Below are 15,286 nucleotides of genomic sequence, written 5' to 3' on the forward strand. Positions count from 1 at the left end.
TCATCTCTCTCTTCCCTCTTCTCCCTCTGTCTCCCTGCCTTCTCTCTTCTTTGCTATCTCTTTCTCTGTCTCTTCCTTTCTTCTCTCTCGCTTCATCTTCCCCCTTCCTCTTCTCCCTTTTTTCCTTCACTGTTTTCTTCTCTCTCTCTCTCTCTCATCTCTCTCTCTCTCATCTCTCTCTCTCTCTCTCTCTCATCTCTCTCTCTCATCTCTCTCTCTCTCTCTCTCTCTCTCTCTCTCTCTCTCTCTCATCTCTCTCTCTCTCATCTCTCTCTTCCCTCTTCTCCCTCTGTCTCCCTGCCTTCTCTCCTCTTCTTTGCTATCTCTTTCTCTGTCTCTGTCTCTTCCTTTCTTCTCTCTTCATCTCCCTCCTTTCCTCCTTTCCTCTCCTGACTCCCTTCCTTTCTCACACTCACATCTGTCCTTCAAGGGGACAGTAAGACTGAAAAGAGGATTCTCCTCCTTTCCCGTTCTCTCTCCCTCAGTCTCTTCCCCTCTCTCTGGCTCTGCTGTTCTCAGTGTGTCTCTCCCCCTTTCCAATGGCCCATGGACAACCGGTTCCCAGAGACACCTTGATTGGGGAGGGGAGTGAGTACTCCCTGGGTCCCCAGTCCTCAGGGTGTGTTTCTTCCCCTACTCCCACTTTCTTCAATTGCCAGCAGCCTCTGTCCTTTCTGCTGCCCCCAGGCCGGTGCTCTGAGATCTTCCCGACATGCCTGAAGGAGCTCACAGTCTGAGTCTCAGCAAACCCAGCCCAACCCCAAGCCCTGGGTGTAGCCACCGAGGTGAGGGGAATGCCTAGAAGCTGACATGAAGCATGTTTGCATCTCCCAGGATGTGCCAAGGGCTGTTGGAGGGGAGCGGGTCAGGTGACCCTGGAAGCCTGCGGTCTCCTGCTAAGCCCAGCCTGGTCTCTCCTTCCTGCAGGGCTTCCCCCAGCCCTGCCCATGGCCTCCCCCCGAGGATCTGGGAGCTCTACATCTCTGAGTACTGTGGGTTCTGAGGGGGAGCCTCATGCAGGCCCCAGCCCAGGCCCCAGCTCCGGCCAGGCCTGTTCTGGGACAGCCCTGGAGCCCCTGCCAGGTCCCCCCATTCAGCTGCACCTGACTCCTGTGGGACCTAGAGGGGAGCCAGGCCAGGGGACCAAGAAGCCCTCCCACCTGGAGCGTGTGGCCCGGGAGATCGTGGAGACAGAGCGGGCTTATGTGCGGGACCTGAGGAGCATTGTGGAGGTGAGGGGGGCTCCTCCTCAGGCTGCCTAAATCTAGTGCCCATCTGGGTCTCTTCTCCCCTTTAATTCTCCCAAAAGCCCCCTTGGTCCCATCCCCCAAAGTCCCTGCTTTCAGCTGGCAGGCTGGGCTTGGGGGGATTGGAAGACGTGGGCTTCTCCCCTGCAGGATTACCTGGGCTGTCTGGTGGCCAGTGGTCCTCCTGGGTTGAATTCGGAACATCTTGGGACCCTCTTCTCCAACATTGAAGATATCTACGAGTTTAGCAGGTCAGAAGGGAGGGACCCAGCCAAGATTTTGGGGAGACCTACAGCCTGTCTTGGGGGACCTGGGAAGAGGGCCACCAGGATTAGGGACCCACTCTGATCCACTTCGACTCTTCCTGGGGTTGGTCTCCAGAGAGAGCTTCCCTTTCCTATCATGGGGATAATAATGCCACTCTCTAACCCACTCTTTCCCCTCTCCACCTGTCATGACAAAGTGAGGGAACACCCCAGGGCTGCTCCATTTTACAGATGAGCGTGTCTGCGGCAGGATTTGAACTCAGGGCTCTCTGTCTTCAATTCCAGGACTCTTACTATGCTGGCTCATGCAGGGCAATCGGGCTTTTTAAATGAGGTGCCCTCTTCCCATGACTTTTTTCAGCTCTGAGAACCAAATTCCTGGGTCTAGAGTGATACTTGATTTGGGGGTAGCAGGATGCTTGCCTGGGTTTGGATCCGAGGCATGGGTCTAAGGACTTCTGAATCCGGGGGTACAGAGATCCCTGGGCTCCTGGACCTAGGAGGGAAGGACAGGGGGGTCTCCCTTCACCAGGCGGGACCTTTGTCACAACCTGGGGGGCCCTTTTATGACCCGGCCCTTCCCTGCCCCACAGTGAGCTCCTGGAAGATCTGGAGAATAGTAGCAGCGCCCATGGCATCGCCGATTGCTTTGTGCAGAGGGTGAGCGCTGGTCCGATGCCAGGGATGGGAGAAAGGGCACTTCTAGCTTCCCACAGTCCTGGGAGGGAGAGTAGAGGAATGGGGTTGAGAAGGGGGGCCTTTGGGGGCAGGAGGGGGCAGTCAGACCACTGGCTTCTCTACTGACCACACTCATTGCCCACAGAGTGAGGAGTTTGACATCTACACCCTCTACTGTATGAACTACCCAAGGTGAGGCTTCTCCCTCCCCCCAGCTCCTTTTGGGGGACCCTTGACTTCCGGCTGCTGTTGGGAAGCCAGCCTCCTCTATGACAGAGGCTCCGCCATCGTGCCAGCCCCACCCCATCGTCCCCCTAGACTCCCTGGCCTCATCCTCGGTGACCCCGGGCACTTCTGCCTCTCCCTAGCTCGATGGCCTTGCTTCGGGACCTGTCCCTCTCCCCTCCTGTGGCCCTGTGGCTCCAGGAGCGCCAGGCCCAGCTCCGCCATTCACTGCCCCTTCAGAGCTTCCTCCTCAAACCCGTGCAGCGCATCCTCAAATATCACCTCTTGCTGCAGGTACGAAGCCGAGCTGGGAGCGCGGGGATGGGGAGAGACAGAGGAGAAGGGGGGACCAGGGGTGTTCCCACAAGGAGCCTGGAGGGAAGTCAACAGGCCGCCCGCTAGCTTGTGGGAGCCGGGGAGCAGAGGTCCGAGAGGGACCCCAAGGGAGCAGCTAAGGGGCTGGGGAGAGAGTTGGTGGGCCAGCCCCAGGGAAGAGTCCCTGCGGGACACGAGGCCCAGATCCCGAAAGAAAGCCCCGAGGGGAAGAGGAGACCGAGGTGGCAGGGCAGTCCCTCTTCCTTCCTCCTCTCTCCCCCTCAGGAGCTGGGCAAACACTGGCCCGAAGGATCGGGGGCAGAGCAAGGCCCCGGGGGCCGGGAGGTGGTGGAAGATGCCATCGTGTCCATGACGGCCGTGGCTTGGTACATTAATGACATGAAGAGGAAACAGGAACACGCGGCTCGTCTGCAAGTGGGTCTGGGGCTTGGGGGCCGGGCAGCACGCCTGCGAGGCTGGGGAGGGGGCGGCCTCTGGCTGACCATCACCCGTGTCCCTCTCAACATGCTCCCCTTTGTATGTGTCCGTGTGTCGCAGGAAGTTCAGCGGCGGCTGGGGGGCTGGGGGGGCCCCGAGCTAAGTGCCTTTGGGGAGCTGGTCCTGGAGGGCGTGTTCCGAGGTGGGGGCGGCCCGCGGCTTCGGGGGGGCCAGCGTCTCCTCTTCCTCTTCTCGCGTATGCTCCTGGTGGCCAAAAGACGAGGTCCTGGGTACAACTACAAGGGGCACATCTTTGTGAGTGTGGGGCTTCCCCTGGGGAGAAAGGGGGGCCTAATGGGGGACAGCCCTGGAGGGGGAGGGGGGCAGAGCCCCAGGCACCTTTGGGTTTCCCAGGGGGGCATTGGGGGGTGGAAGTGCTGGGAGAAGGAAGTCCATCCTGCATCCTCTGAAATGAGAAGCCAAGAGGCTGGACCTCAGGCTGCCCAGGGATGGGATGGGGTGGGATTCTTGGGGCTCTGGGGGGCCCAGAGGCTATGTGGCCTGGCACTTAGACTTCTTTTCCCCTCTGCTTTCCCCCCAGTGCTGTAACCTGTCTGTGAGTGAGAGTCCCAAAGACCCCCTGAGCTTCAAGGTGGCTGATGTGACCATCCCCAAACATCAGCACCTGCTGCAGGTAACCAGAGACCTTGGGGGGCCCCTGTGGCTGGCTGGGGCTCCTCCCAGAGCCCCCCCGCCCTTACCTGGCTCCCTCCCACCCCCCACCCTCAGGCCAAGAACCATGAGGAGAAACGCCTGTGGCTTCATTACCTCCATCGCTTAATCGTGGAAAACCACCCGGCCTCCATTCCTGCCAAGGTGAGGAGGTCCCTGCTCAGCCTCCCAGCCCGCCAGCCCATGGCCCTGCCCAGAAGCCCTGGGAGAGCCCCCTCAGCCAGCCCTTTCTCTTGGTCTCTTTCAGGCAAAGCAAGTCCTCTTGGAAAACACTTTCCACTTGAGTGAGTGAGAAACCTGGCACGGCCCCCTCGAGGAATGGGGGTGCGGGACGGGCGATGGAGGGGGCCCGTGCTTTGCCACCCCAAACTCTTCCCTTGTAGGTGCCCCCGAAGGACAGCCCAGCTGTGAGCCTCTCACACCCCCACTGGGGTCTCCCCGCCTCCCCGAAGGCCGCAATTTCACCGGGCGAAGGACAACAGGTACAAACGGCTTTGGGGTGGCTCTTCCCCGAAGCCTCACTCCATCCTCAGGACCCCCCCAATTGTCTCATTCCTTAGTCAGGACCTGAGTGAGTGGGTTTGAGGGGGGCACCCCAAAGGCAGGGTGTGAGCAGCTTCTTCCACTCTACAGACCCCTCCCCATCTCTGAGCAATCCGGCAGGGGCTTCGCCTGGCCGCAGAGGCCGAAGGCAGTCTGGTAAGTGGAGGCTCCGAGCAGGCGGGGTGGGGAGTGGGAGGGGGCTGTGGGGGGACCCGCCAGCCAGCCACCCCAAGTCACTTACCTTGCCCCACCCGCCCCCACAGAGCCAGCCAAGGAGGCACACACCATGTTTCCACAGATCGGTCAGTGTACCCCACAGCTCCCTCCGGGGCTGGCTCCCGTGTGCGTGTGCGTGTGCGTGTGCGTGTGCGTGTGCGTGTGCGTGTGCGTGTCCCTTGTTGTCTCTCCGTGGGCTGTATACATTGGTGGGGTTCTGGGAACTGACTAGCAGGAGTAAGCGGCTCCCTAATTTCCTTTGTTCTCTCCTCACCATCCCGACTCCTCCAGCCGGATCCAGGCTCAAGGTAAGAAACATCTTCTCTGGGCCAGGACTGTGAGGGAATGGGGGGCTGGACGCTGGGCACCTGGCTCCGGCCCGCGGGTCTCACTGTCCCCCTCTGGTAGCACGCTGGCAGCGAGGGGGAGCTATTCCCGAAGTCAGAGCCTCTCTGCAAGGCCCCGAGTCCCGAGCCAGCCCTGGTCCTGGCCTCGGGAGCCCCTGAAGACCTGGAAGAACCGGCTCCCCCCAACCTGGGCCCCCCGGGGCTCTCTATCACCGAGGAGATCATGGAGTTGTTGACTCAGAGAGGCCTCCAGGAATCAGGGGTGAGCCTCCGGGCCCTTCCTGGGGGCTGGCCTCGGGTGACCGATGATGAAGTCCCGTTCACACACTGAATTGAGGACCTGCGCATTCTGAAGCCCTAACCTTCTCCCTCTTTCCTCCAGCTCTCACCCGTGGACGTTCCTGAAGCCCCCAAGTTCCACGGGGAGCCTGAGGCTCCAAGTCAGACCAGGAATGTTGGCCCAGAGTCCCCAGCCCCACCGAGCCGAGAGTCCTCTGAAGAGGCCGAGGGGAAACAGTTAGAGGACCGAGCGCCATCTCCCCTCCACGTCCTAGAGGGACTGGACAGTCCCGAAATTTCCAGCATTCCCGAAATTCCAGGCACTGTTGCAATTTCTGCCATTCCCAAGCTTCCAGACATTCCCCAGATTCCCAGTTGTGAGGACAGTCCCCACATTTCTGACCACTCCCCGGGACAAGGGGAGTCCTGCCTCCAAGGAGCAGTTCAGGACGGGGATTCCAGTGGAAAGACAAGCCCAGCAGAAAAGACCCAAGATGGAGCTGAGCCCAGGCAGGACAGCCAGTTGTCTGGAACAGAGGAAGAGGAGGAGGAGGAAGAGGAGGAAGAGGAGGAGGAGGAGGAGGACCCAGAAGAAGGAGAGCTATCTCTCACTTCTCCCCATAAGACTGGTGATCTAGAGACCCCAGAGTTCCACTCCTGCTCAGAGATCCGGAGGGCATGGCGGGCCATGGAGCAGGGAGCCATGGAAGGAAGGAGCTCCCAGGGCAGCATTCTGGAACCGCTGCTGATTCTGGAAGAGTCCGATTTCAGGGGAAACTGCAAAGTGGGGTCCCTCTCCCAGTTCCTTGTTGGTGGGGATGGGAACAGGAACGGGGAGGGCCCCAGCGGTGGGTCCGCCGGTTCCGAGAGGGTGGCCACTCGGGTCCGGGAGTTGGCACGGATGTACAGCGACCGAATCGAGAGACTCCAGAGGGCAGGGAACCAGGTGTCTGTGGCTGGCTCCCGAAGGAGAACCCGGGGCTTGGTGCATTCCCACCAGCTCCTGGTTCCCCCAAAGGAAGAGGAAGAACTTCAGCCTGGTGAGTGCCCCAGTCAAGGAATCCTGAAGCTGGGAGGGCAGGGGAGGGGAAGGCCAGGGAAGGAGGTGGAGGGCAGAGGAGAAAGGTGACTATTCCTTTGTCTCTCTCCCTCTAGGGCCTCTCCCTGTTTTTGGTCATGTCCTAGTCCGAGAGGTGAGCTTCCCAATGACCTGTGCTCAGGCCTCGGTGGCTCTGGTCCCAGCGGTGCGAGCCCAGGCTGCCGCTCCATTGGTCACCAAGAGGCTGGAGCCTCTCCCCGCTGGAAGGCATTGCCCCCCTGAGGCTGGTGGACTCCTAGACACTGAGGTCCCCCAGGAGGAAGCCTCGAACTTCCCCAATCCAGAGGCTGATCAGCCCTCCCCTGAAGCTCTGCCCCCGGCCCTGGCCCCAAGCCTACCTACTCAGGGACGCCAGCTCTTAGGGCCCAGCGCAGCCGCCCTGTCCAGATACCTGGCTGCTTCTTGCATCAGTCAGAGTCTGGCGAGGAGAGGGGCAGGGGTCCTCGAAGGGGAGGCTCCCCTGGCCTGGAGGCCCTCCCTGCCCAGGGGTCCCTGGGCCTCAGCTCCTTCATCCCGAGCCCCATCACCACCACCCACGACCCGGCCCAGCTACTCTACCACGGTCAGCATCCGAGTTGGGGGTGGAGGGCGGCTGGGTCCGGCGAAGGCCCAGGTCCGCCTGAATCATGCCACTCTGCTGACCTCCCTGGATCTCCCAGGGCAGCGCCGGGTCCAGGGGGCTGCTGAGGCCACTCCCAGAACATGAGTCGAATGTCAGGGTCCTCCAGAGACAAGGTCAGGGATGGTGCCGTGCTCGGGTCTCCAAAGGTAAAGACCTGAAGATATTTAAGTCCCTGAGAAGAAAAGACTAAGGATCTGGGCCCTTGGATCCCACTGGCTGGCATCGTGCCTCTGTTTCCCCACACACTCCCCCCCCTTGTCCAGTACAGAGGTCTGTTGGGCCCATTAAGTGCTTTGAAAACCCACAGGGGGCTGCCTTTAATGTTATTAATAATTAATGTTATTAATTATTTTCTATGTTTGCACATTCCCTGGGTGGGGGCATCTTCAGATGTACAGCTCTGTATAAATACTGTCTACCCCGCCGGCCTTCCCCCCACCACTTTGCAGGAAGGGAATTCTCTGAAGGGCATGGGGCTTGGGGATGTGGGTAAGGAAGGGCCCCAGATTCTACCTGCTGTTTCAGGGGAATGTGCCCTAACCCCAAGACCCTCTCTTTATCCTAGCACTGACCCCAGTCCCTCACTTCCTCTCCAAAAACACAAGGTCCTTGTTTTGAGAGGATCAAACCCCACCTCCCCCAATAAATGGATTTAAGCTATTTTTCTTCTTAGTGACTGGATATAGGGGAGGTGTTTGCTTTGGGGAAGCTCTTGGTCTGACTCTTGGGGAGCCTGAAACCATGGGGGGAGAGTTGAATATCATGGGCCAGGGGACTCCCTTTGTGAGCAAGAACACCCTCACCTTAAAAACTTGGAAGAGATCTCGTCTAGGGAGAGAGGGAGGGAGCCTTGGAAGGTACCTCAGAGGCCACTCCAGCCTCTCACCTCATCACTGAGGAAAACAGGACTGACGCTGACAACGTCACCCAAGCCACTGGCCTGACGTTCTCGGGCTTTCTGGTTACTCTGGACCGTCTCAGAATTTCTGACCATTCACCAGGCTCGGGGGAGCCCTCTAAGCAAAGGTGAGGGGCAAAGCCAGGAGATTTAGGTCTTTTCCAGTGCAGAATGCTCCCCTGAAGTGATCAGTGGTCCCTGTCTTTTCCTTCCAGCTTACTAGAGTTGGAGTCGGTGTGGCCCTCAGTTCCACTTTTGCCTCTGATGCTTGTTAGTTCCGTGACCCTGGGCTAGTCACTTAACTTGCTTTATTTGTAAAATGGGGATAATAAGGGTTCCTATTTCCCTGGGTGGCTGCGTGGATGACTTTGCAGTCCATAGCCTCAGACTGAAGAGGGCTTTCAGAGAATTGGGGTGCAAGAAGGAGCTGGGAGAACTTCAGCCAGGGCCTTGTCCTCAAAGTGGTCGGGGCACCCGGCCGGCCTCCCAAGCTCGTCTTCTAGAAGTGGACGTTCCTGCCCCAACACCTGTGTTCAACTAAGAGGGTCAGGAAGAGCCCTCCAAAGGGGCCACTTCCTGGGGCTCGATCCAGGTTGGGCTGTGAGGTCAGTTGAGCACTGGGAGTCTGGCTGGTACATTCTGACCCGGGGCAGGATGTCCCCAGCGTGTCTGCCCACCCTGGGAGCCTGGGCTTCTCCCAAGCCAGGTTCTGCCTACCTCAAACCCACAGGCTCACCATGTGTCCATCCCTCCCCGGTTTCTCCATTCAGGCCAGCTGCTCCATTCGTTTCCCTTAAGAAGCCTCCCACCCATGTGGTTCTTTGTGGGTGGGGGTTGGAGCCATGGCCTCGGCCTCCTTCCCCATGGCCTGAAACGGGCACTGTCGCTAGCAGGGAAGGGGACCTTTGGGATACTGACCCACCCACCCACCTTATAAGGGCTATTCCCAGGCCTTGCTTCTCCCGCCCACCGCTTTCCAGGATGCCATCCAAAGGAAGGAAGGAAAATTCCCAGCCAACGCTCCCAGTCAGCAAGCATTCCCAGCATTCCACTCCCCCCTCCAACTAAGGCAAGTAGGAGGGGGGGAATTCTGTTTTGCATCTTCTCCCTCCCCCTAGGGGAAAGGGGGTGGGGTATACAGGCAGTCATTCAGCTCCAGATGCATCCCAGCTGTTCCTGGTCAAAGAAATGGGGCAGGCCACGTCCTTCAAAAGCTGAGACCAGCAGGGATGGCCCAGAGGTCCAGCAGAGGGAACCTAGCACCTCCGAACGTCCTCGGGGGAGGTTGGTCTATCCATGGAAGTGCCTGATTCTCCCTACCCTTCGGGGTACTACATGGTAGATATGGGCGGAAGGAAGCTGTTCTGAGGCCAGACCTCTGTTTCACTTTATTGACTGGTTTGTGGCAGGTAAGAAAATAGGGGCAGATTGAAGAGCTTCTTGAAGACCCGAGTCACCAGCCAAGTCACAAAACCTTACTGGGTGCTCCAGGTTTGGAGCAGATGACCTTTTCCAGCCTATTTTCTCCCTTCTCATAAAACTATTTCTTCTGGGTGGTAAATGCCACCCCCCTGCCTCTTAAGATTTGGCTCCTATCCACTATTGAATTAGCCCTTGAAGTTGGTTAAGTAAAAACCCTTCCCAGACCCAACTGATTAATGGCCACGGGAAGAGAAGGCAGGCATGTCAAAGGATGGGTCTCCATGACTGGATGGGTTCAAGGGATTCAAGGGATAGATGGCAAGGGTCCACGGCCAGCTAAGAAGGCAAATGCCCTCAAGCCTCTTTCGTGGAGTCTTTCTGACTTTGGACTCAGAGCTGGAAAGGTCCGAAGAGGTCTAGCCCAACAACCTTACTTCAAAGATGAAGATTCTCAGATCTAAGGCAGTCATGCATACCAGTCCAAGGTTGACCAGATGGTGGTCGGGATTTGACTGTAGGGGCCTCCTTCCACTAATCTGTATCTTGTCTTTTCAGTCATGTCAGAGTCCTCATAAAGGTATTGGACTGGCTTGCCATTTCCTGCTTCATTTTACAGATGAGGAAACTAAGGCAAACGGTTCAGTTGCCCAGTGTCAGGTCAGTTACTAAGTGTGAGGCCAAACTCAGATCTTCCCTACTCCAGACTTGGCACACTGTGCCATCCACCTGCCTTGGCTATGTTTGAGTGAGGCCAGATGCCCCCTGGGGGTCCACTGTATTTAAGATTTTGTTTCTAACACACGACATCCCTGTTTCCTCCCCATCCACTGGGGATGATCCAAGTTTATCTTTGGAGCTTTGGGAATTGTCTATGCATATAAGCAGCCCATTTAAGATCCTTAGTACAGCTCAGGAAAACCCCAAACACCCTCAACCATCCTTCTGGGTCTTCCCACTGCCTGTTAAGTCAACACAAGCTCCTTAATCTGTTGTCCAAAAGGCCCCACATCTTGGTGAAGGTGAGATGGCTTACTAGTCACAGCCAGACCTTCATGCTCCCTTGACAAATTCTACCACACCATCTCCAGTGACCTGTCTATAACCTGGCAGTCAGCCCTCCTTTTTCTTTGTCCCATACCTATGTCTGTTTTACCTATAGAGTGCGTGCTTTTGGAAGGCAAGGCTGTGGTGCTAATGCTGAAGCGCACTTGAGAGCACCCAAATCTGTTTAACCACAAGCCCATGTGCTACCAAGTATCCTCCTCACCCGACTTGAGTCAGTGTCAATGGTATCCTTGGGTATTTCACCCTCTTTTGGAATTTTGGGGTCTTGTCCCATTCCCACACTATCTGCCCACTCTTCTTCCAAATCCTTATCAGTTAACTCCCTACACAAACACACATTCTACTGACCAATTTAAAAATGGGGGGAGAAGAAACACTTCTTAACCTCCACCTTAGAATCAATACTGTATACTGGTACCAAGTCATTAGTCATAAGGGAAATTAAGTGACTTGCCCAACCAGGGTCACACAGCTAAAAAGTGCCTGAGGCCAAATTGGCACTTGGGCCTTGTCTCTTAGCCCATTAAGCCACCTAGCTGCTCCCTCTCTGTTGACTAATTTTGACTAATTTTGACTGATCAGCACACAGAAGGCCTATTCCACTAACTGTTGATCACCAGAGACAGGAAATTGCTTATTCAATGCTATTAATCACATCTCCTTAAGTATGGGCATTCTGAGCACCAGGACTTAGTCCTTTTGCTTCTAAGACACAGGAAAAAGAATTCACTATGTCAGCCTGGTGCCTCCACATGAGGAAGGATGGAGTAGCAGGGGCTCAGTTCCGAAATTTGTCTCACAGAATGAAAGGTCCACATTCAATATCAATCAAAGTTCTTTAAACCTCAAAAGGTGGTATACCAAATTTATTGCAAAAAGACCCACGATCCCAGCAACTGCCTTATCGATAGGATTTCTGGTAGCGAGCCCGGGCCCCAGGGCCACCAAACTTCTTGGACTCGCAGCGCCGAGGGTCAGCCACCAGCAGAGTTCGGTCATACTGAATGAGGATGTCTTTGATTTCCTTCTTAGAGGCCTCGTCCACATCTGACAGGAAAGGGAAGAGGAGAGAATGTTACTGGGCCAACAAAACCAAGTTCACGGCACTTGGGCCTAAAGGCAAACAGTACCTACAGACAGTTTATAAGGGAGACACAGGACTAAGAGCACTGGATCTGAAGCCAGGGAGATCCAATTCAAATGCTATGTGACCCTGGGCAAGCCTCCTAATCTCTCCCAGTCTCCAGTTTCCTCATCTGCAAAATGGGGCTAAAAACTGTACCCACCACCCAGGAAAGCTTTCATGGATTAAATGAGATAACATGTGCAAAGAAAGTCCTATATTAGCCGTGACTGGTTCAGGTGCCATAGCTATGAAGAAGAAAGGAGCACCCAGCAACCACTCTTCCAAGAAAGGGCTCAATGGGCCCACTTCTGACCAGTTCTGCTAGACTACTGTCATGCTCCCAGGGCCTAACAGGAAATAGGAAGGTATGGAAATAACTTGAATTTCAGCTGCCCACATCACCCCATGCTTTACTTACATTTCTGGTAATAGGCCACTAGGGCTTTGGAGATGGACTGCCGAATAGCTGCAGAGGAAGAAGGGGGGAAGTTAGTAATGACTATGTATTCCTGACCCCTAAGAATACCAAAAGGCTGTTTAAGAGAAATTCCTGGGCTCCTTTCACCCCAAAAACTCACCATAAATCTGGGCTACGTGGCCTCCTCCCTTCACACGGACCCTGATATCTACACCAGCAAAACGTTCCTTCCCTAGGAGAAGGACAGGCTCCAAGAGCTGCAAGATAAGAAAAATCCAAATCAGGAGAGGGCCAGTATGGGCAGACCCTCTGTTCAGTTATCCCCTCCTCTGATACAATCAGGTCACTCCACCCAACCAGAGAATGCTGAACTTAACTGCTCCACAGGTTATTTCTCATCATTATTGCATCCCTCTCATTGAAGAGTGATTTCCCTGACTAAAAAAGGTTTCTTGGATACCTTTTCCACATCAAGTGATGAGAACAGGTTCCCTCCCATAAGAATCAACATGAATGTTGGGTGCCTGGATGACTCAGTCCTCAAGGAGACAGCAAGAGCTTTCAACAGATCAGGATGGAAATGAAGACTCAAAGAAGGTCAGCCCAGAATCCATAGTTCAGGATCAATAAAGTAGCCCAACCTATACTTCTAATACTATGAAGTACAAGCCCCTCTGGAAGGGGTCTCCTTGCTTTCTCCCACCCAGTGCTTGCTGCATGGCCCAAAGTGCTTAGTATAAGCAACATTGCCTGAAGGTTTTCACAGTCTCGGTTCTTTTCTCCAAATTAGTTCCCCTCCACTCCACCTTGATTAGCTTATAAGCATCAAGAGCCTTCTGGCTCTCAAGTAATCTGCTTTGGCTCATTCTTAATAAAAATTACCCCCTTCCCCCACCTCCCCATAATTCTTGTCAGAAAAGGGCAGAGCCTTGGAGTTGCCTCTGATTTTTCTCTTCTTCCAGAAATGAGAGTTGAAGGAGGTAGGTAGGTGTAGAAGAGGACTCTTCAGGTCTATACTATGGGAGGTCAGTCCAGGTACCTTGTATTGCAGGGTGCGTGGCTCAATCATCTCCAGGGGTCGCCCATTCACCTTGATCAGCCCATTGCCTCTCTTGCAGTGGGCCACAGCGGTGGCAGTTTTCTAGGAAGAAAAAAACCTCTTCTTTCTACATGTTTTAAGGATTTCTAAGAGTTTTCCTCACAATAACCTTGCAAGGTAGGTAGTGCATGAATCAGCTCCACTTTGCACACACAGAAACTAAAGCTAAGGAGTTAAGTGGCTGGCCCAGCATGGCTGAGGCCTTGTTCTACACTTGTTATTTCACTGTATTATAGGCAGGCATATCACAGATGTACAAAGAGCACTTTTAGTACAGTCCTCAAAGGTAGGTAGGAATATTAAACCCATTTTAAATTTGTTTAAAAGATTCTATTTACACAGCTTATGAAGGACCGAAACTCAACATAGCTAAGTAGTTTTAGTTTCCAAGCCAAAACCTTCATCTCACTGAAAACAGGCAAAGGCCCTGTAATGTGTGGCATAATGAATATACTAGATGTGAATTCAATATCAAGATTCAAATCCTGCTTTAGACACTAGCTACCTGATCCTGAGTTCCATCTTTTTCAATTTAGTTACCTATCTCACTAGTTTTGCTTAGAAGGATCTAAAGGTTATACACACAACATAACTTTAATCTTCATTTAACTTACAAGTTATGTGCAGGAAGCACAATAGTCCTTAAATCCTCCCCACCCTCTTCTGGCCTCATTTTTCCCATTTGAAAATATGGGGAAATAATGTTCCTCAGGCCAACACTACTGTTAAAATTAGCAAGAGACTGACAAATACTGTCACCACTACTTGGGAGGGATGGAGAGAAAAGGCCATAGATGGGTGGGGGAGTTCCACATTTATAGCATAATTAGTTTGTGTTATAAGGCCTTTTTAAAAAAACCTCTTTCCTTCCAAGCTGAAATCAATACTGTCTATTGATTCCCAGGCATAAGAGCAGTAAGGGCTGGGGGACTGGGTTTAAATGACTTGGCCAGGGTACCACAGGAAGTGTCTTGAGCCCAAATTTTGAACCCAAGACCTCCTAACTCAGCTTGGCTCTCAATCCACTGAGACACCTAGCTGTCTCCTGGGGCTTTTTTTAAATGGCCAAATACTCAGTGTTTGAGTTGCATGCTAAGAACCCTGAGTCATGGCCTCAAATGGCAGATGAATATTCTGCAAAAGGGACTGGAGGGCAGCTGGTTGGGCTCCTGAGCACTGGAAGGGGGAGGATTTGAATTCTAATCTCTTATAAAGTGCATATTGATGGGGGTGGGGTTAGGGAGCACCAGGGAGTGATGGATTTTTCTTTTAAAGTTTATAAGCTTCAGTATAATGTGTACACGGCAAAAAGAAGGGGAAGGCCCTAGGCTCCAAGCAGGATACATATCAGGAAGAAGGCGGCGAGCCCAGAAGCCGCGGAGATGACTCAAGACGCGAATCCAGATCCATCTCTTTTCAGGAGACCTCTAATTTGCCCCCAGCTTTCAGGTTTAGAAGCCCCACTGGAGTGTACGACCTCCGGCTTTGAGGAGAGAATAAGCCTTTGTTCCGCGCTACACAACTAGAGAACGTCAGGACCAGGATCTGAACCACGGCCTGGCTAGACTCCACTAGCTCCGGAGGCCCCGGGGAACCTGCAGAGCTCGCTGGTTCCCCGGAGCAGACACGTGGGACCGGGCACTGCCCGACTTCAGCGGAACCGGAAATCCCTTTCCTCTTCCCTTCCCCCAGCTAGCCCCCTCCTTCTCACCCCCACTCTGCGGACCCTCACGGACCTTTCGCCCAAAAACCTGGACGGACTGGAGTGGTCCCTTGGACGGCATGTTGCTGGCGAGCGGTGCGGACCCAGCGGGTGGCTGGAGGCAGCGGCGGGGGAGGAAGGGCTACCGAAGCCGGCGAGGAGAGGTCCTAACCCGCGCGGCTCTGAAGCACGAAAGGGAAGGCCGGGGACGCGCGGGCTGTTTTCCAGGGTTTGCGCAGACGCAGATACCAGAAAGAGCCGTGTGCCTGAAAAAGAGGGCAGGGCCTGAGCAGTGCGGCGGCGGCACTTTACGGTAGAGGCGGGGCCTGGCGTTAGGGTGAAGAGGGGAGGGGCCTGTGATCGCGTAGCGGAGTGACGGAGGTTCCTATTGGCTAGCTCTTCTCGTTTGCATGCTCTCCTGATCCCGCCCCCAACCTTTCCAAGAATTCCCGTTTTCCCTTAGGACCTCCTCTTTCCCGGCTCAGCCCCGCTCCCACTGGTAGATCCCCCTTCTGTTTATCTTCTGGTTTCGTTTTCTCAGTATACTCT

At 54.8% G+C, this 15,286-nt stretch overlaps 3 protein-coding genes across 4 annotated transcripts in view; 2 read left to right on the top strand and 1 right to left on the bottom strand.

Annotated features, from left to right (window-relative positions):
• The window catches only part of ZFP36 (ZFP36 ring finger protein), a 23,727-nt gene extending 23,027 nt beyond the window's left edge, over positions 1 to 700 (top strand). Inside the window, exon 3 of the mRNA XM_044668603.1 lies at positions 660 to 700. Within this exon, the coding sequence (XP_044524538.1) occupies positions 660 to 700 (41 nt within the window). The remainder of the gene's footprint in view (positions 1 to 659) is intronic.
• PLEKHG2 (pleckstrin homology and RhoGEF domain containing G2) lies at positions 400 to 7,667 on the top strand. The gene is made up of 20 exons (XM_044668605.1): positions 400 to 785; positions 928 to 1,232; positions 1,398 to 1,498; positions 2,107 to 2,173; positions 2,337 to 2,383; positions 2,560 to 2,710; positions 3,017 to 3,166; positions 3,290 to 3,484; positions 3,771 to 3,863; positions 3,959 to 4,045; positions 4,149 to 4,185; positions 4,285 to 4,383; positions 4,535 to 4,600; positions 4,708 to 4,746; positions 4,802 to 4,968; positions 5,069 to 5,269; positions 5,390 to 5,825; positions 5,877 to 6,070; positions 6,125 to 6,326; positions 6,442 to 7,667. The coding sequence occupies exons 1-20, from the start codon at positions 713 to 715 to the stop codon at positions 7,089 to 7,091; spliced, it is 3,360 nt and encodes a 1,119-aa protein (XP_044524540.1). The 5' UTR covers positions 400 to 712; the 3' UTR covers positions 7,092 to 7,667.
• Positions 7,668 to 11,229: 3,562 nt separating this feature from the next.
• On the bottom strand, positions 11,230 to 14,970 carry RPS16 (ribosomal protein S16). Of its 2 annotated transcripts, none has more exons than XM_044671162.1 (5): positions 14,772 to 14,970; positions 13,027 to 13,077; positions 12,097 to 12,193; positions 11,937 to 11,984; positions 11,230 to 11,439 (listed from the first exon to the last, which is right to left on the bottom strand). In XM_044671162.1, the coding sequence occupies exons 1-5, from the start codon at positions 14,817 to 14,819 to the stop codon at positions 11,294 to 11,296; spliced, it is 390 nt and encodes a 129-aa protein (XP_044527097.1). In that variant the 5' UTR covers positions 14,820 to 14,970; the 3' UTR covers positions 11,230 to 11,293. The 2 variants fall into 2 exon arrangements, with proteins under 2 accessions (XP_044527097.1, XP_044527096.1); XM_044671161.1 differs by having other exon boundaries at positions 12,976 to 13,077; positions 14,772 to 14,960.
• Between the last annotated feature and the right edge of the window lie 316 nt (positions 14,971 to 15,286).

The sequence above is a fragment of the Gracilinanus agilis genome, chromosome 3, assembly GCF_016433145.1.
Source record: "Gracilinanus agilis isolate LMUSP501 chromosome 3, AgileGrace, whole genome shotgun sequence".
NCBI classification, from domain to species: Eukaryota; Metazoa; Chordata; class Mammalia; order Didelphimorphia; family Didelphidae; genus Gracilinanus; species Gracilinanus agilis.

What these genes read in the sequence shown, in the direction of transcription:
- PLEKHG2 (XM_044668605.1), top strand. Translation starts at nt 713, where the DNA reads ATGCCTGAAGGAGCTCACAGTCTGAGTCTCAGCAAACCCAGCCCAACC. An exon ending in ACTACAAGGGGCACATCTTT is followed by an intron (nt 3,485 to 3,770) that starts GTGAGTGTGGGG and finishes CTTTCCCCCCAG; the next exon opens with TGCTGTAACCTGTCTGTGAG. An exon ending in AGAGGAAGAACTTCAGCCTG is followed by an intron (nt 6,327 to 6,441) that starts GTGAGTGCCCCA and finishes CTCTCCCTCTAG; the next exon opens with GGCCTCTCCCTGTTTTTGGT.
- RPS16 (XM_044671161.1), bottom strand. Translation starts at nt 14,819, where the DNA reads ATGCCGTCCAAGGGACCACTCCAGTCCGTCCAGGTTTTTGGGCGAAAG. An exon ending in TCCAGGTTTTTGGGCGAAAG is followed by an intron (nt 13,078 to 14,771) that starts GTCCGTGAGGGT and finishes TTTTCTTCCTAG; the next exon opens with AAAACTGCCACCGCTGTGGC. An exon ending in AGTGGCCTATTACCAGAAAT is followed by an intron (nt 11,440 to 11,936) that starts GTAAGTAAAGCA and finishes CTTTCCTGTCAG; the next exon opens with ATGTGGACGAGGCCTCTAAG.